We start from the raw sequence: 16006 nt of genomic DNA, 5'->3' as shown, positions 1-16006 counted from the left end.
CTCTACACTTCTATGATTCTATATACATTTTTGCACACATTACCTGGCCGGAGAACTGCGTTGGCAAAATTCAGAGGAGCGCACAATACAAAGGATGACTGTATTTCTGGTTAGCGTATTTTTTCGGAAAGCACATATTTGGTGGGTTCGCCTTTAAATGTGGACTGAATTGAATTGCTCCTCCATCCATAGGTTAAAGCATGGGTCGGCAAACTAAGGCCCGTAGGCCGGATCAGGACCAATTGCCTTCTAGCTCCAGCCCGCGGACGATCTGGGAATCCAGGCAGTCGGTATAGCGCATGAGCGCGATGGTTTTTGCGACTCAGCCAGGCTTGGGGTTCAAAAGTGAGGCGGGTGGCTGCTCGAGACAAGCCCCTTTTCCACCCGTCGCGCACGCGCAGCAATCTTTTCTTCCAGGGTGAGGGGTGGGGAAGAGGGAAAAGGAGCCACAGTTCGGATTTCCACCATGGAGCTGCCGGCGACTGACCACAGGAAGGGCAGTTGCAGCGGCAGGGGCTCAGAGGCGGTGCTCCCTGCCAAAGGAAGCAGGGAACGCCTGGGCGGCTGCACTCCAGTTCTATGCTCTGCTGGGGAGGCCGCTCATTAGCTACGTGGCGCAAGCCATGGAAAGGTAAATAGCCGCCGCCACCTCATCTTCCCTCACGCGGGGAAAAGAAAATTATTGCTTGAGCAGCGCTGGCCTGACTTAGCGTGGCCAACGGCTTTTCCCTTCACCCACGCATGTGCACACGCTCTCTAGGGCTGACAGGAATGGCGTGCTTACCTCAGCCCCCTACCCCGCCTTACGAGAGAGATAATAACTGTCAACGCGTAAAACGCAAAGGAAGAAGTGTGGGTGTATGAGGGAACCCCCCCCAAATCACATTTGGGCAACGTTGGGGTTGGTCCCAATAAGGGTTTTTCGCCAAAAATGTGGGTCATAATCATGGAGACATATAGTCCGGCCCCCCACAAGGTTTAAGGGACAATGGACCGACCCCATGATGAAAATGTTTGTTGACCCCTGGGTTAAAACAAAGGAGAAGGAAAGGCGAAGAGCCTCTCTACGTACAAATGGAAGGGGCACAGGAAAATGCAGGAACTGCCACATTCAATCAGCCCGAGTCCTCGGAATGTGCTCAGGCAGCAAGCAGCAGTGCAAACGAGGACACCAGCAGGCAAGCATCACGCAGGGGATCTGCGCACACTTCTATGCATGTTCAATTGCCTGTGTGTGTGTAAATGCTAAGGGTGCTCGCTTTGCTAACAAATGAATAAGCAAATGGGGAGTGCGCACACGTTCTGCGGAGTTAACTGTAAGACTCTTCTTGGGGGTGGGGAAGCAGCTCTATGCCACTCTTAAGCTTGCTACCCTAGCCTGGGCCTACACAAATTATTTTTATTATACTTGATTGTATTTTCCTTGGTTTTTACATTTCCAGGTTGCTTTTTGAAGGTATCATTATGAAAAAGCAATCAATACATGTATCATCATCATTATTAATAAATAACATCAGCATCAACACAGCTGAGTGGTATGGGAAGACTGAAAAAAGGAGGAAGGAATTGTTTTTATAAGATTTTTTCATCCAAATGCCACTTTTTGAATATACGTCATTATGAAAATATGGTCCATACATCATCATCATCATCATTATTAGCAGCATCAACACAATGCAGTGCTATGGAAATAATAATAATAATAATGGGGGATGAGCTTTTTATTCATGGACACTGTATGAATACAGACCAATTTATCATGTGGCAACTCTTCACATAATTCCATTTTCATGCTGATCATGTGTAACCTCTTGCCAAATGGCGAAGAAGAGAATTATAACACTCCCTTGCGCGTATGGATTTCCAATCAAGCACAGAAGCACAGCCAAATTCTCTCCACTAGGGGTGGCACATCCCGCTTCACCCCCTGAGGTATAGTGCAGATGGGGCCTCACGGTCTACCAATAGCTATAGGCTACAGCGGCCTTCCTCTGCTTGGTATCCTCCAGAAGTTCTGGACTACAACTCCCATCAGCCTCAGCCAGCACTGGCAGAGGCTGATGGGAGTTGTAGTCCAGAATATCAGTGTGGCACCAGATTGGGGGAGGCTGGGCTATGCAATAACTTAAAATGCAGCCTCCATGTTCAGGGGCAGAGCATTGAGTTCAGGGGCTGGCACTAAGCCACAGGGGGTGTCTGCCTCCCTCATGTCCTGCTTGTGGACTTCGTGGGGCATCTGTCTGGCCACTGTAGGGATTGCTGAGCTCAACAGACCTTTGGTCTCAGCCAGCATCATGATTCATGGGTTCTCAGGACTAATTATCTTGGAAAGGCCACTGTTTCCTGGCCCTTTTACAGATAGGCTGTTCATAATCCGTGTGACAAATAACACTTAGCTTGCACTGGGAAAATGAAAAATCAACTCTCTACACTCAAGGGAAATCTAGACTGTTTTAAGGCACAGCTTTCTTATTTCTCAACAGCCACAACAAAAAGAAACTCGCCTGAAATCCATTTAATTCTGAACCTGAGATTTGGGTTTTGATAGAATTTATACATCGTTTTGGCACAATGGTGGCAGAAGCGAAGATGGAGGAAAAGAGCAGTGTGGAGACGTGTGAAACAGGGGGAAGATAGCTGGAGGAAAAGCCAGTGAGAGGCAGAATATGGAACCACAACATCTTTGTGGGAAATGACCAGAAGGCCGAACAAGAAAGGACCATTTATTCACCAGCACTCCACACACAGATCAACACAAATGACGGAAACCCTGTTCCTAGAACATAAAATCTAGATTTCAGCAGACACACCACCTATCTGTTCCTTAAATTCATCTCTCAGGCAATCATGAGGGCTGGAAACCTCTCTTTTTAAAAAAGATGACAGCATAAATACTCACATACTTATGTTCTGTGCCAGATACTACTATACACATTTCCCAGCCTATGAAACAGTACAGGAAAAACTTTATCCCAACCCAATCACAGTGATTTGAGCTCCCCCAGTCCCCTCTCACCTTTCAGCTCGGTCAAGGTATCTCCCAGCTGTTTAAGCACCAGGGATTTCTCCTCTAGCTCTTGCGAGGAGATAATTCGGTGATTGTGCATCAAATCTTTTTGGATCCTCTCCACCGATTTCTCCAGGTCACTGCAGACACACAAAGACACCAACACAGAAGTCAGAGAGTGAGAAAAGGATGGAGGTAGGGAGAGACAGATCTTTCTCCTAGATTCTCATTTTTCCCTTCTGAAATCCAGTTCTCCACATTTAATGCAGCAATTAGCATTTTTTTAAAAAGCCCATTAAAGTTGTCAGCATTTTAGCAAGAATTTCACCTAATAAAAACATTTCTGTATGCCATTTTCACTGAAGTGCATATTTTTGCAAGCGATTTCTCCAAACGTTTCCACCAACACATTACTCCTAATGCATGCATTTTTGTAAATGCTGTTTGATTGGAGAACTGCACTGCAAGATCCAGAGAAGTACAATTTTTGAAGGATATCTATGTTTCCAATTCTCATACTATTATGGAAAGCAGAAATTAAGTTGTTTTGCCTTTAAATGCAAACTAAATCGACTCTCTCCTCTGTCCCCAGACGTAGGGGCTGGTCTTATTCTTCCTTCTTTCAAAGAACATGGAAGGGGAAGGCAACATGGCACCAGTGAACTGGTTTTAATAAGCTTCAAACTAGAGTAGGAAATGTGTTTTTTTTCTCAACCCAAGAGCTGCATTCCTCCAGGATCAACCTTCCGTTTCAATATGAGTAGGAAAATGAAGTAGCCCTAAACATTTATTTTTTTTAAAGCATTGGATCTCTCCATCCAGGTATGCAGGAGACATCAAGAACGCATTCCAACCAATCATTAGCACTAGAGGAAAAGGAAGAGCAGGGCTGGTGAGGGGCGTGACCTGGGAAGAGGGGGTGTGACCTGCGAAGAGGGGTGTGGTCTGGGAAGAGGGGGTGTGGCCAGATAGAGAGGCTTAGAGGGCTGTTTCTGTGTTGATTATGGGCCACTGTTTAGATTATGCACTATTTTAGCCACTTTGTGGGGATACTCTCCTAAAAAGCCGGGATATGCGCCTATGAAATAAAGAGAACAAATCAACCTGACCACCTCACATCTAGGCAACACTACTTTACTCATTACCGGCCTTTGCCTCCTGTTGTCTCTCCTCCCTCCAGCCAGTTCATATAACCTTTGTTAAGCTAATTCTACAATCACATCATGCGGGCTTGTAAACAGCAATTTAACCGATCGCTGGCGGCAAGCGAGACTGATTGATGTGTGAGTAGGAAAGTCAGGGAATTCCAATGAACATGGAAACGGGAGTGAAATTTGCCAACACTTGCTTATTCGTTCCATGTCAGGAATGAAAATCGATCAAGGGAATACAATCGGCATTGGCTGCTGCTGTTGCTTTCAGCCCACAAACAACATGCAATTGATTACGTTTCCGCCTGCTGCTCATTTGCATTTTGTTTCCTCTGCAGTGAAATGAACGGGATGGAATATATTGTAATGACAATGCAATATTTTTAAGTTACAATAATTTTGCCACAGTGGGCAGGGTGAGAAATAATGTTGGTTTTGGTGGAAGATGAACTGCAGCAAAATGAAAACAGTGCTGCGTGAGACACATACGGGGCAGAATGGGGGGGGAAATGCATTCTTACATCCCTATGTGTCAGAGGGGATGTATGTGAGAGTACGGCCGTAACAGAGTCAGGCATGGGTTTAAGCACTGGACTGTGCCTTGTGTGTGCATGAATGGTCCTTGTGTTACTGGTATGTGTGTGAACATGGATCCAATAATAATAATAATAATAATAATAATAATAATAATAATAATAATTTATTATTTATACCCTGCCCATCTGGCTGAGTTTCCCCAGCCACTCTGGGCGGCTCCCAATCGAGTGTTAAAAAAATACAACATTAAATATTAAAAACTTCCCTAAACAGGGCTGTCTTCAGATGTCTTTTAAATATAGGATAGCTGCTTATTTCCTTCAGATCTGAAGGGAGGGCGTTCCAAGGGTGGGCGCCACTACCGAGAAGACCCTCTGTCTGGTTGAACCGCCAGAAGGCCCTCGGTGTTGGATCTCAGTGTGCGGGCTGAACGATGGGGGTGGAGACACTCCTTCAGGTATACAGGACCGAGGCCCTTTAGGGCTTTAAAGGTCAGCACCAGCACTTTGAATTGTGTTCGGAAACGTACTGGGAGCCAATGCAGATCTCTCAGGACCGGTGTTATGTGGTCCCGGTGGCCACTCCCAGTCTAGCTGCCACATTCTGGATTAATTGCAGTTTCCGGATCACCTTCAAAGGTAGCCCCACGTAGAGCGCATTCCAGTAGTCCAAGCGGGAGATAACTAGAGCATGCACCACTCTGATGAGACAGTCTGCAGGCAGGTAGGGTCTTAGCCTGCATACCAGATGGAGCTGGTAGACAGTTGCCTTGGACACATAATTGACCTGTGCCTCCATGGACAGTTGTGAGTCCAAAATGACTCCCAGGCTGCGCACCTGGTCCTTCAGGGGCACAGTTACCCCATTCAGGAACAGGGAATCCCCCACGCCCGCCCGCCCCCTGTCCCCCAAAAACAGTGCTTCTGTCTTGTCAGGATTTAGTACGTTTCCCTGCTGCAAAAGAATCACTATGGGGTGGAAAAAGAATTCAGGATAAAAAATAAATAAATCAGGAAGCTTACTGAAATAGAAATGGTGAAGTAACAGTTTCCCCCGCCTTCAAACTGACTGGATTAATGTAAATTTGAGTCATGACAAGGAAGGAACATTTTTAGATGCAATAAATGATCGTGCTTTGGAATAGTTAGCCATTGAACTGACTCTCGATTTATCTTAAACCCTGCCCGGAATCTGGTGTGTGAGAAAATTGCCCAGAAAGACTGACCTAGCCATACTTTAAACTTCAAAAGTCAGGATTTCTCCACAAATGAGGGGATTAGCTATAAAGGAGCCGAAAGGTGTAGCTAGGAAGGTCAAATCCCCTCAGCAAGCCTGGAGGTAATTTAAAACCATTACAATACAGGCTCAGATAACATGTACACTGTAGATTAGAAAAAGGCAGCACACTGAAGACCAAAAGGTTACCAGTGTGGTTAAACAGCAAAGTCCAGGAAGCGAGAAAAGGCAAGGCGGCTTCTCGTGCTGTGAAATTCTCAGGTATGCATATGCAGTAATTCTCAGAGAGTTCAGCGGGTCTTATTAGATTCTAGTAAAGATGTTGGAGACGGCAGGCAGCTATATGAAGCCTCTGTAGGAACCTGAACTGCTGAAGACATCAGAGGAGATATGTACAGTGAAACCTTGTTTGGGGGAAGGGCAGCCAGCTTTTAAATTTTGTTACATCATCTTCAAAAGAAACCTGAGTATCTTACAAGAACAAAAGCAAGTTGTATTAAAAAACCAAAATCAAAAATATATCAAAACGATAGTATGAAGCTGTGAACAAAAAAGAAGCATAGAATTTCAATACTATTACCAATTTGGAAGTGGAAGGAAAGAACATTCAGAATCCAGTGGAAATTAGAAAATGCTTCCAGAGGTATTTTAAACAGGTATTTTAAACAGTTATATACACAAGGGCCACAGAAAGAGTTTGATATAGACCAATTCTTAAAGACAAATGGACTACAAAAAATCTCTCAAGAAAACAAGTTAATGTTGAACCATAAAATTACAGAACAGGAGGTAGAAGGTGCCATCCAGAATATGCAGTTGGGCAAATCTCCAGGGCCGGATGGCTTAACCTCAAAATATTATAGATCTTTGAAGGATTGGATAATTCAACCACTAAAGGAGGTCTGTAATGAAATTTTGGAGGGGGAAAAAGCGCCAGCGTCGTGGAAGGAAGCCTATATTACGCTTATACCGAAAACTGAGTCTGAAAAGACACAACTTAAGAACTACCGCCCCATATCCCTGCTCAATGTGGATTACAAAATATTTGCTGATATTTTGGCTAAAAGATTTAAAAAAGTATTAGTGGAAGAGATACATAAGGACCAAGCCGGCTTTCTCCCAGGTAGACACTTGTCTGACAACACGAGGAATATAATTAACATTTTGGAGAAGTTGCAAGTGAACATCAATACTAAAGCAGTTTTAATTTTTGTAGATGCGGAGAAAGCCTTTGATAATATTTCTTGGAGTTTTATGAAGAAAAATCTTCAGGGGATGGGGGTTGGTCAAGGGTTTGAAAATGGTATAAGTGCAATTTACTCAGAACAAAAGGCTAAACTAATAGTTAACAATGTGGTGACAGAGGAATTCAAGATAGAGAAAGGGACACGACAAGGCTGCCCAATTTCCCCATTGCTTTTTATTTCGGTCCTGGAGGTTCTGCTAAATATGATTAGAAGGGACCGTCTGATTAAAGGTATACAGGTCGGAGCCAAACAATACAAACTGAAAGCTTTTGCAGATGACTTAGTATTGACGTTACAGGAGCCAGAATCTAGTACTAAAAGAGTATTAGAACTGATTCAAGAATTTGGTCATGTGGCAGGATTTAAGTTGAACAAGTCAAAAACTAAAGTTCTTGAGAAAAATTTAACACCGATTGAGAAAGAGAGGTTTCAGAAGGAGACAGGTTTAACATTGGTTAAGAAAGTAAAATACCTGGGGGTTAATATGACAGCTAAGAACTTAAACTTATTTAAAGACAACTATGAGAAATGTTGGTCAGAAGTGAAAAAGGACTTAGAAATATGGTCAAATTTGAAGCTTTCCTTGTTGGGTCGAATTGCTGTCATAAAGATGAATGTATTGCCAAGAATGTTATTTTTGTTTCAATCATTGCAAATTTTGGACAAAATGGATTGTTTCAAGAAGTGGCAGAGAGACATTTCTAGATTTGTCTGGCAGGGCAAGAAGCCCAGAATAAAATTTAAAATACTAACTGATGCAAAGGAAAGAGGTGGATTTGCCCTGCCAGACCTTAAACTTTATTATGAATCAGCAGCATTCTGCTGGTTGAAAGAATGGCTGCTTCTTGAGAACACAGACATTTTGGATCTAGAAGGTTTTAATAATGTTTTTGGGTAGCATGCATATTTGTGGTACGACAAGGTTAAAGCACATAAAGCATTTAAAAACCATATTGTCAGGAAAGCATTGTTTAATGTCTGGATAAGATATAAAGACTTACTTGAAAATAAAACCCCAAGGTGGTTGTCACTGATGGAAGCAAAGGCTCAGAAAAAGCTCAATATGGAGGCCAAATGGCCGAAATATTGGGAAATTTTGGAGCAAGAAGGAGATAAATTGAAATTGCAGAGTTTTGAGAAATTAAAAGATAAAGTGCGAGAGTGGCTTCATTATTATCAAATAAGAGAGGCCTATAATTTGGACAAAAAAATTGGCTTCGAGGTGGAAAAATCAAAATTGGAAACAGAATTGTTAGATCCCAAAACTAAGATACTTTCAAGAATGTATAACTTGCTGTTGAAATGGAATACGCAGGATGAAACGGTTAAATCTGCTATGATTAAATGGGCACAAGATATTGGTCATAACATTATGTTTGCGGACTGGGAACAGTTGTGGACCACCGGTATGAAATTTACGGCATGTAATGCCTTAAGAGAGAATATTATGAAAATGATATACAGGTGGTACATGACACCAGTCAAGCTTGCAAAAATATATCATTTGCCCAATAACAAATGCTGGAAATGTAAAGAAAATGAAGGTACATTCTTTCACCTTTGGTGGACGTGCCCAAAGATTAAGGCTTTCTGGGAGATGATCTATAATGAAATGAAAAAGGTATTTAAATATACCTTCCCGAAGAAACCAGAGGCCTTTCTCCTGGGCATAGTCGGCCAATTGGTGCCAAAGAAGGACAGAACTTTCTTTATGTATGCAACAACAGCAGCAAGAATACTCATTGCAAAGTATTGGAAGACACAAGATTTACCCACCCTGGAAGAGTGGCAGATGAAGGTGATGGACTATATGGAATTAGCGAAAATGACTGGCAGAATCTGAGACCTGGGAGAAGAGTTGGTGGAAGAAGACTGGAAGAAATTTAAAGATTATCTTCAGAAACACTGTAAAATTAATGAATGTTAAAAATGATGTTGGATTGAAAATAAGTGGCATTAGCAACAAAGTTATGAGAATATGCAAAAATGAATTGATAAAGGATGAAAATATAGAGGTACAATATGTTAAGATATAGAGTTAAGATAAACGAAAGAGGGTAAGGATTTGCTGACTTGATTACTTAAATGGGAATACAAAAAGGGGAGGTGGGAGGAGGTCAAGGAAACAAGCTAACGAATTTAAAGTTATAAAAAATGGATTTGTTTTTAATTCTTTTTTATCTATCTGGTTTTTTTGTATCTTGTATTTTTATTTTTATTTTTTATTTTTTATGAATTTTTGGATGTTTTTGTTTTTTTATCTTTTTCTTTTACTATGTTTCTCTTTGTATTTTCTAAACCTATGCTTTTGTAAAATCTCAATAAATATTTTATTAAAAAAAAGAGACTGGCTTCACTATTATCAAATAAGAGAGGCCTATAATTTGGACAAAAAAATTGGCTTCCAGGTGGAAAAATCAAAATTGGAAACAGAATTGTTAGATCCCAAAACTAAGATACTTTCAAGAATGTATAACTTGCTGTTGAAATGGAATACGCAGGATGAAACGGTTAAATCTGCTATGATTAAATGGGCACAAGATATTGGTCATAACATTATGTTTGCGGACTGGGAACAGTTGTGGACCACCGGTATGAAATTTACGGCATGTAATGCCTTAAGAGAGAATATTATGAAAATGATATACAGGTGGTACATGACACCAGTCAAGCTTGCAAAAATATATCATTTGCCCAATAACAAATGCTGGAAATGTAAAGAAAATGAAGGTACATTCTTTCACCTTTGGTGGACGTGCCCAAAGATTAAGGCTTTCTGGGAGATGATCTATAATGAAATGAAAAAGGTATTTAAATATACCTTCCCGAAGAAACCAGAGGCCTTTCTCCTGGGCATAGTCGGCCAATTGGTGCCAAAGAAGGACAGAACTTTCTTTATGTATGCAACAACAGCAGCAAGAATACTTATTGCAAAGTATTGGAAGACACAAGATTTACCCACCCTGGAAGAGTGGCAGATGAAGGTGATGGACTATATGGAATTGGCGGAAATGACTGGCAGAATCTGAGACCAGGGAGAAGAGTCGGTGGAAGAAGATTGGAAGAAATTTAAAGACTATTTGCAGAAATATTGTAAAATTAATGAATGTTAAAATGATGTTGGATTGAAATTAAGTGGCATTAGCAACAAGGTTAATAAGAATATGCAAAAATGGATTGATAATGGATGAAAACATATAGCTATAATATGTTAAGATATAGAGTTAAGATAAATGAAAGAGGGTAAGGATTTGCTGAATTGATTATGTAAATGGGAATACAAAAAGGGGAGGTGTGAGGAGGTCAAGGAAATAAGCAAAGGAGCTTAAAGATATCAAAAAATGGATTTGTTTTTAATTTTTTCCTATCTATTTGTTTTTCGTATTTTGTATTTTCTTCTTTTCCATGTATTTTTGTATTTTTTGTATTTTTCCTTTTCTTGTTTTCTTTTTATTCTGTAAATCTTTGTTTTTTGTAAAACCCTAATAAATGTTTTATAAAAAAACAAAAACAAAAAAGAAGCATAGAAAACAAGACACATATATAATATACAAAAATAATAGCAGATTAAAAGGGGGTGGGTGTTCAGAAACAAGCTGCAAGGCTTTCTAAAAAGCCAGATTTTTTTACTTGGCATCTAAAAGCATTTGATGTTGGAGCTGGGCAGGCATCCCAAGGGAGGGCATTCCATGGGGCTGGTGCCACAACCAAAAAAGGCCCTGCTCCTGAGAGATGTCGGCTGCCCTCCAAGTAATCCAAAGCAATGCCTCAAACACTGAGCAAAGTGCAAAGGGGGGAGGGACACGCAGAGAAGAGGTGGTCCTTAAATGAAACTAACCCCGCCACTTCTTGCTTTAAGATAAGAACCAGCAATTTAATTTGGCCCTGGGAATGAACAGCAGACCAAATAAGAGTAGGACAATGTATATTTAGCCACCCAAATGCAAACAGCAGCTTGACAAGGTACATCTGCTGAAGTTCCCCTTCTGTAAAACTATTGGGTATTGGAGCCCTGCCTTTTTTCTTTTTTACTCTGTCACCCTAAAAGGACAGGAGTAGGGATGGGGTTGGAGCCCCACTAGGTGTCAAAGCATGCCTCACTGAGATGCAAGACCTGGAAGCTTGTAAAAGGCATTCTTAGCCCTCATCACCAAGCTGCAAACAGCAGAGTTCAGGAGGAATGTAGGAAGCTAGTACGTTATATTGAATCAGACCACTGGTCTATCTAGCTCAATATTGTCTCCACTGAAGGGCAGTGTCTTTCCAGGTATCATATAGGGAGTCTCTCCTATCCTTACCTGCAGATGCTGGTGACTGAAGCAGGAGCCTTCTGTACACAACACAGATGCTCTACCACAGAGTTATGACCCTTCCTTCAATGAAATTTCACCCAACACCAGCCAGATTTCCAGTACTGGATCAGCTGAACAACCCTCTGTCTCCACTGCAAACCAACAGCTATTTTCATCATATCTGCAGTCCCTTACAACTCCCAGAGTTTCCTTTGCAACCCCTAGGTTCTGTTGACATTGTGAGACAAGAGGCTGGGTGACATCATCATATCAGTGCATGAATGATGCACTGGTCCAAATTTATGTGAAAGTTCGCTCAGCAGTTTGGTGTGTGTTAAAGAACCTGGAGGACAATATGGAACCCAGAAGCTCCCCATAAATCAATTATAATGGGGTAAAGGAGTAGTCACGCCCCCCCCCAAATGTCTTTATGCCACATTGATATCAAATAGATGCATCAAAATACGAAGTTTTAGAACTAATTAACAAGGGACACATTTCTAGTCTCTTTGGTGTATATATAGGTTCCTGCAATGGTTGTAGCCCACATTTATTCGTGGTCTGTCTTTAGCTTCTTCAACTTAAACAGCCCTTCCTTTTTGTGTAATTCTCCCTATAATATATTTATGTTAGCATATTTGTTGAATGACAGCACCATTCTGGCAAGATATGATATGATACTGTTGTCTCATTATCTTCTATATAAAGAATCTACAGTTTGGGATCTAGAAGATGTCTGTACACTATGGTGGAATTGCATCTTTCTCTTTGCTAAAAAAAAGAAGAAAGTTCTGCAATCCAATTAAAGAAAAAGTCACTCAATTGATCATTTTAATTTTGGTCAATTAATCTAGCTATTACATTTGCACAAATGCAATTGAGAAACCAGGGTGAATTGCAGGAAGGTAATCAAATACGATAAAATCCAGGAAGCATTCATGCAGCCTGATACTATTCATGAATGCAAATGCCTCTCCATCTCTTTAAAACTTTTGCAAATAGCACCTGGGGTGGGGAAGGAACTGGGCTGAGTCCGCAGCATGAGGAATTTATTTCTGCATTTGTATGTCTTGACTTTCCTCCCTCAGAGCAAACAGCAGACTGCAGCAGGGTTGGGGGGAGGAAGTGCAGGGGAAGGATTAAACCTTTATTGGTCCTGATCTAGATTGGGTGCACATCTGCTACTGTAAAAGTAATAGACAACTCGCTGAGTTCCATGGGACTTAATCCCTAGTAAGTGAGTAAGATTGTAGTCTTAGATGGCTGCACTGAATAATTTGATTTGCTACCCACTTTCCTTTCTCCTTATTTTTCTTACCTCCCCCCACCCCACTACCCCTGCCTTTAAACCATGTTAAATTTCAATAACTAAAGGAAGCCCAAGTTGTTTTGTGGTGACAGTTGCAACTCTACGAGGGGTAAACTGTGGTGCCCAGAATTCTTTGAGAAGACTGTACTCCAAATGTGTTTTCAACATATAGTGTGTCGCGCAACCTAAGCCTTTCAAATCTCTAGTCTAATGATTTCATGGGGGCAAACCCAGTTGTATTTCAATTGGGAATTTGGGACTAGTGAGTCTATAGGGAGTGAGATTATATTTTATCCAGGGAAGGTTGCTGAGCAGAATGAGCAATTCGTCATAGACAGTGGACACACATAGGGACACTTTTCCCCCTGGATGGCCTTCTGCAGGTGTGCACAAACTTTTATTTATTTATCTAAAAGTGTTTCTAAACCACTTTTGTGTTTTTAAAACTCTAAAAGTGGTGTGTTCTATTAAATTACATTAATGCCACAGCTAGGTCCATGGAGTTGTTTCCTCTGACAAAGGGAGCTTCCAGACAATGGCTTAACACTCTGAGCAGTTTGTTTAGAGTCACTGGCAATATTTTCTTTAAAATTCCTCGGCTTTCTTTGAAAGGGGCAAATCTGGATTAAACTGGGGCGGGCAGGGGGGATATAGGCTGGGATTGTGGTGACGATGTCATGTGCATGCTGCAAAAAAAGGGGGGGCTTGTGTGAGAAGCACCAATCCCAGGATAAACACCTGAGTAAAAGCACCCACACCTACACATACACAATATATTGTGGGATATGATACATAAGTAGCAGTCAAGTACAACATTCCTTGTTTTCCTAGAGTGGACATGCAGGGAAATGTTTGGTCCAGCCAGTTGAAAACTTCCTGTTTCCTTCTGGCTGGGGCATACTTCCTTTTGCATGTGACTAGAGGTGGGTGTGACCTTACCTGTCCAGGTAACAAAAGGGCAAGTCACGCAGCACACACTCTCTTTGACTTCCTCCGTTGTTGGAGCAGCTTTTTAGCTAGAAATGCTCTGTTGGCTTTTGGCCAACAGAGGACACTGGGATTATCCCCATATGGGATGGATCCACATGTATATATTTTGTAACTGTCTGCCTTCAGGGATCCAACTGTGAACTGATGATGTGAGTAAACTTCTTTTATATACTTTAAACAAGACTGCGGTGTGTTTATTCTTTGAAGAGGGATATAAAGGAACTTACCAGGAACCTAATCGTGAGAGGCTTACAGAAGCCTGCAACCAGCTATCTGCTGTGCCTTTAAAAGGGGAATGTAAAACTCTGCTAAGTAAAAGAACTTGCTAGCGCAAGTTAGGAAGGATATTAATAAACAATATTCTCATCTCCTGCCTCCCTGAACCCTCCCACATATATCCCCTTGCAAAACCCTCACTTTAGCTGTTGGGTGATGAGCTCTTCCTCGTTGAGGTAGCGGAGGCGCTCCTCTTCCACCAGGGTGCGCTGGCGCTGCAGGGGATCCTCCTGCTTGCGCATGGTGTCTGTCACTCTCACGCTGATCTCCGTCTCTGTCCGCCTCAGCATCGTCTTCACCGTCTCTTGGTTTTGAAGCTGCAAAGGACAAGCAGGGATGGGGGGGTAGGGGAGAGAGAGAGAGAAAATCAAGGTGTTGCAGGAAGACAAGCAGTTGCAGCTTAGAGGAACCATTGAGGCCACGGTGCATCAGAGGCTGGGAATGAAGAGGATGAAAAGAAAGCTCCTCCAGCCCTTTTGGGAGCACACTTGAAGAGCATCCTGAATAATCAGGTGATTCAGAGCGCAACTAATCTGCCACTGAAGATAACGGGGCTGCTCTCTGCGACGTGCATCTATTTCCTTTTATGTTTGTGGCTTCACGTCAAGGGCACTTGCTCTGATCCAAGGAAATGAATCTGAGCATGCAAACAGCAGGTCCTTGCGAGGAGATCTGATGCTCTGCGCCGGCAGAAGCCTGGTGTGTAGAAGGGAAAGGGCTTAACACGCGCCTAAACCCATCAGCGTTCCCATAGGACACCCCCACCCCAAAAAAAGCTGGCATACGTTTCTCTGTGGGACCTCTACAATTCTATGATTCTCATTTACAGGATACCTGCAGGAAGTTACAGGACATGCACAGATTGGAAATGAAGCAGTGTGCCCTGCCCCGAAACTTTTGCAGGCGAAAACAGGGTTGAAAGTGGGATTGCGGGTAACTGCCCCGATACTGTCATGAGCACAAATAATCATGAATGCACATTAACAAGGACGCCAGAGGAATCCCATAGATTCTCCCTCCATTGCACTCATAGGATTGCTCTGCCTACTGCCATATAATACTCTGAAAAATGAAATATATGCTAGGGCTAAGCCCTGACAATAATTACACAGAATCATGAAAACTAATATCTCTGAACATGGGATTTCTGTCTGTCCCAAAGAGCTTGGATTTCTTGCACTTGGATGGATTAACTTATATTTCTCATTCAACAAAAGAACAGGCCAGAAAGATGAAATTATTCTCTCCACAAGTTACGGCTCTCGCATACTCAAGTTAACCTCTTAATGAGCCCTGGCAAGGCTGCCTTTTGGGTGCAGCACCTAGAAGAGAAGCTCTCAGGATGCTCTCCCATAGCCCAGTGGAGCAATGCACTCCGCACGTGATTGACAATGACGGAGGAAGGCAAGGCTCAGAGACCGGACGTGGAATGCTTTCCAAAGTTCAGAAGCGTCTGGGGGAAACGAGGCAGTGTGAGCCATTTGCCTTTCCACCCCGTCTGCACCATTCGCCACTTTCCTGCTTCCAACAAGCTGTCACTGTTAATTAGCTCTGGAGCTAAGCAACTCCGAGGAAAAACACTGGCGCCTCCCACGCTCGGGGACAACAAGATCGGATCGCTGGCTCTGGATGCGCAGCTGCCATCTGGCCTTTCGCTTGGTGCCAGATATTCCAAAATAACCCGTCACCGAGAAGGGTTTGTTTTGGTGAGCGCTGCTAATGAGAATAAAAGCCAAATGAAAAGGGAAAAGAGATGGAGGGTGAAAACAGAGCAAGATGGATTGGGCTTGGGTTTGTTTTTCCCCTTTTTTGTTTTCAAGGCAAGCGGCTTGCTTTTCCCTGGACGTCAGAACAAAGTTCGCTGCAAAAGGAAGGCTTGGGAGCAGCCACTGGGGCCATATAACACCGGTCCTAAACGATCTACGCTGGCTCCCAGTACGTTTCCAAGCACAATTCAAAGT

General features: G+C 42.5%; 1 protein-coding gene across 25 annotated transcripts in view; it reads right to left on the bottom strand.

The window, feature by feature from the left end:
* The window catches only part of SRCIN1 (SRC kinase signaling inhibitor 1), a 321699-nt gene that overhangs the window by 34098 nt on the left and 271595 nt on the right, over positions 1 to 16006 (bottom strand). For all 25 annotated transcript variants that reach the window (XM_083582373.1, XM_083582376.1, XM_083582372.1 and 22 more), the window contains 2 exons: positions 14187 to 14362; positions 3017 to 3147 (listed from right to left, as the gene is read on the bottom strand). In XM_083582373.1, coding sequence (XP_083438499.1) covers positions 3017 to 3147; positions 14187 to 14362 — 307 coding nt within the window. The remainder of the gene's footprint in view (positions 1 to 3016; positions 3148 to 14186; positions 14363 to 16006) is intronic.

The sequence above is a fragment of the Podarcis filfolensis genome, assembly GCF_964270895.1.
Source record: "Podarcis filfolensis genome assembly, chromosome: 13".
Taxonomy (NCBI): Eukaryota; Metazoa; Chordata; class Lepidosauria; order Squamata; family Lacertidae; genus Podarcis; species Podarcis filfolensis.
Note: the sequence above shows the minus strand (reverse complement) of the source record. Positions and strands in the feature narration are given on the sequence as shown.